Source organism: Geospiza fortis, unplaced genomic scaffold (assembly GCF_000277835.1).
Source record: "Geospiza fortis unplaced genomic scaffold, GeoFor_1.0 scaffold135, whole genome shotgun sequence".
Classification (NCBI taxonomy): domain Eukaryota; kingdom Metazoa; phylum Chordata; class Aves; order Passeriformes; family Thraupidae; genus Geospiza; species Geospiza fortis.
Genome location: NW_005054646.1, coordinates 269838 through 273191, shown reverse-complemented (window position 1 = coordinate 273191; position 3354 = coordinate 269838). Strand labels below are relative to the sequence as shown.

At 61.9% G+C, this 3354-nt stretch overlaps 1 protein-coding gene across 1 annotated transcript; it reads right to left on the bottom strand.

The window, feature by feature from the left end:
* Nucleotides 1-812: 812 nt before the first annotated feature.
* Nucleotides 813-1386, bottom strand: PDE6G (phosphodiesterase 6G). Its single transcript, XM_005430521.2, has 3 exons — nucleotides 1199-1386; nucleotides 1085-1125; nucleotides 813-998 (listed from the first exon to the last, which is right to left on the bottom strand). The coding sequence occupies exons 1-3, from the start codon at nucleotides 1342-1344 to the stop codon at nucleotides 922-924; spliced, it is 264 nt and encodes an 87-aa protein (XP_005430578.1). The 5' UTR covers nucleotides 1345-1386; the 3' UTR covers nucleotides 813-921.
* Between the last annotated feature and the right edge of the window lie 1968 nt (nucleotides 1387-3354).

Here is a 3354-nt window from a genome sequence, read left to right as displayed (position 1 = left end):
GAGCGCTCGCGGCCCTGAGGGTGCTCAGGGATATTATGGCTGGGAGGGTGTGGCAGTGAGGGGATTGGGATATGCAGGGGGGTGGTTTGGTCCTAAATAAACCTTGTCAAAAATCCTGAACCCCTCTGGGTCATGTCTGTGCCGCCCTGCTGCTGCTGGAGGCTGTGGGAGCGCTCATGGCCCTGAGGGTGCTCGGGGATATCACGGCCGGGAGGGTGTGGCAGTGAGGATTGCCTGGTTTGGGCCTAAATAAACCTTGTCAGAAATTCTGAACCCCTCTGTGTCGTGTCTTTGCTGCCATTGGTGCTGAGGGCGTGCAGGGACGTTGCAGCTTTGGGGATCTCTGAAATAAACCTTGTCAAAAATCCTGAACCCATGAGGATTGCCTGGTTTGGGCCTAAATAAACCTTGTCAGAATCCTGAACCTGTCTGTGTATTGCCACTGGTGCTGCAGCTCAGGCTGTGCAGGGACTTTGGGGCTGTCCGGGCTGCTGGTCCAGCCCCAAATAAACCTTGTCAGAATCCTGAACCCGTCTGCGTCCTGCCCATCCCACCCCAGGCCCTGGGAGCCGCTCTCCCTCCTCCCCAGCCCACAGCACTGACTCCTGTACTCGTTAGGGTTTAATGAGCGTTTTTCCAAGCTGAGGCCCCCCCATCCCCAGCACGGGTAGGGGGGCCTTGACCTACACAGCACTACAGGGCTGGTGAGCCTGCCCAAATCCTAAATGATTCCGTACTGAGCCAGCTCGTGCAGCTCCAGGTGGCTGAAGGCTTCCCAGGGACAGATGACAGTGATGTCTGAGGAGAGAGAGCGTTAGGGTTTAATGAGCGTTTTTCCAAGCTGAGGCCCCCCCATCCCCAGCACGGGTAGGGGGGCCTTGACCTACACAGCACTACAGGGCTGGTGAGCCTGCCCAAATCCTAAATGATTCCGTACTGAGCCAGCTCGTGCAGCTCCAGGTGGCTGAAGGCTTCCCAGGGACAGATGACAGTGATGTCTGAGGAGAGAGAGGACAGAGCCTGTGGCTGTGTGCCCCCCCCCCAGACAACACCCCCCACTGCCAAAGGGGGGGCATTCCCATACCTGTTCCCAACCCCTCCATGCCCGGGATGTCATCACCAAACCTGCAAGGAAAGAGGAATTGTCTGGCCTGACCCCAGGCAGGGCCCCCCCATCCCAGAGCTGTTCCCCACTCACCCCTGCACCCCCTTTTTGGGGGGTTTGCTCTTGAACTGCCTCGTCTGCCTCTGCTTGAACTTGGGGGGTCCCTTGCGGGGGGTGGCAGGACCCCCGCTCACCCTCGTGGCCGATTTGACCTCCAGCTTGGGGGGCTCCAGGCTCATGGCTGGTAGCCCCAGAGATCACGGCGTTCCCTGGAGCTCACGGTGCTCCCCACGGCTCACAGCACTCCCTGGAGCTCACGGTGTTCCCTGGAGCTCACGGTGCTCCCCGGTGTTCCCTGGGGCTCCCCGGAGCTCACGGCGCTCCCCACGGCTCACAGCATTCCCAGGACCTCAGCGCTGGCACGGGACGGCTCCTCGCACCCGCTGCAGGGAAATGGGGCCACCAGCTTCTCCTCCCACCCAGCCCCTGCCCGGCTCTGCAGAGCCCCCTCCCCACAAGGCTGGCTCAGCCCAGCTCAGCGTTAACCCCAAAGGCAGGGAAGGGCACCCCGAGGGTCACCAGGGCTGCTGCTGCTCCTCCCTGCCCTGTCCCCCACCCCAGGGACACCCGGGGACCCCTCGGGGCACTGCCAGGACCCTCCACGGCTTGCCCAGGTCTGTGGGGTTACCCCAGGCTGGGAAGGGGGAGCAGGGATAGCCCGTGGCACCAGGAGTGGGAATTCTGGGGCACAAGCCCCGCTCTGGGCTCGGTGTGAGGGATTTGGCCCTGCTGCAGAGCTGGGCACGGCTCTGGGAACAAGGATCCAAGCCAGGAGATGGTCCTGGATGTTCCTGGATGCAGGAAGAGCAGCAAACACCCCCACGTCCCCTCCCCTGACTCACAGAGTGCCGCGATCCCGGCTCCAGAGCTGCTCCCTCTGCCCAGCCCGGCTCCCTCCGGCCTGCAGATGCTCTGGGGGGCTTTTGGGGAGGGAGATTTATCCTGCCCGGGGGTAATAGGATTATTTACCTCCCTGCTTTCCCCAGGGGTAATCCTGGGGTGTCCTTCCCTGGCTCTGGGGGGAGGAGGGGTCAGGATTAGCCCTGCCCGTGCCCGTGGGCAGTGGATCCCACGTGGGGGGATCCCATTCCCAAAGAGACCCCCCAGTGTCCCCTGATCCCACAGGGAGCAATGGGACCCCCATTCCAGGCTCCAGCCCAGCCTGGGCGGGGGTCCTGCTCCCAGAGAGGGTCCAGCAGGCCCTGCCCATGGCTGGTGTTGCTCCAAAGCTTCCCTAATCCAGCACTAAATCAATTAAAAACAGACTAATCTCGGCACACTTTAATTGAACTTCAGCCCCTGCCACTAATTGCAATTAGTTGGGCTCCAACAAATAGGATTAAAGGAATCCAGGAGTGTTTTCCATGGAGAAGCACCTATTTCCCTGGCAGAGAGCAGAACCTGGCTGTTAATTTGAGTTCATTAGTGAGTGACACTCAGGGCTGGGTGGCTTCCTGGGGACCTTGTCCTGGGATGACATGGGGAGGTCTGGGTGGGTCTCAACGGCTGTGAGTCCCCCAGGATGGAGGGGGGAGATTTGGGACAAGTTTCTGGGGATTGAAGATGGAGGCAGAAAAGGCACCTTGGTGAGCAGCCCGGCAGGATGTGACACCAGGGACAGGGACAGTGTCCTTGACAGGAGGCTGCAGCTTCCCACGTGCTCGGTGCCACACGCTGCCCACCCCAGCCCCCACGGAGAGGCCCCTAAGAGGCTTTGTGGTGTCACTGGGGAGGGTCTGGCCCAGCCCCCCCAGCCCTCCCCATCACCAGGGCATGGCCAAGGTGCTGAAAATCCCCCCAAGGTGCTTAAATTCCAGCTGGGATCAAGGAGGAGCAGGAGGAGGGCTGGGGGGCCGCCCAGCCTGCCCTTGGCAGGGATTTGCCATGCTGGGGAGGGCACGGCATCCAGCTCCCAGGAAATCCGGGGCTCAGGACAGCCCTGAGTCACCACCTGTCCCCAGGGACAGCTCCTCTGAGGCAGGAGGTGACCCAGCCTCGCGTGACACCCCCGGGACGCCGCGCTCAGCGCACAGCAATCCCTCCAAACCACCCAGGCCCGGATCCTGGCCCCCCAGGGCTGTCCCCCCTGCTCTGGGGAGCCCGGGGAAGGCTCAGTCCTTCCTGGCACGCAGCCTGATCTCCATCCTGAGGATCATTTTGATGTTCTCGTCCTCCACGTGCTGCTCCAC

Bases quoted from the DNA above. Each gene is read 5' to 3' on its own strand.
- PDE6G (XM_005430521.2), bottom strand. From the start codon at position 1,344: ATGAGCCTGGAGCCCCCCAAGCTGGAGGTCAAATCGGCCACGAGGGTG. The intron at 1,126-1,198 runs GTGAGTGGGGAA...CTTTCCTTGCAG, and splicing joins CCCAAAAAGGGGGTGCAGGG to GTTTGGTGATGACATCCCGG. The intron at 999-1,084 runs GTATGGGAATGC...CTCTCTCCTCAG, and splicing joins CATGGAGGGGTTGGGAACAG to ACATCACTGTCATCTGTCCC.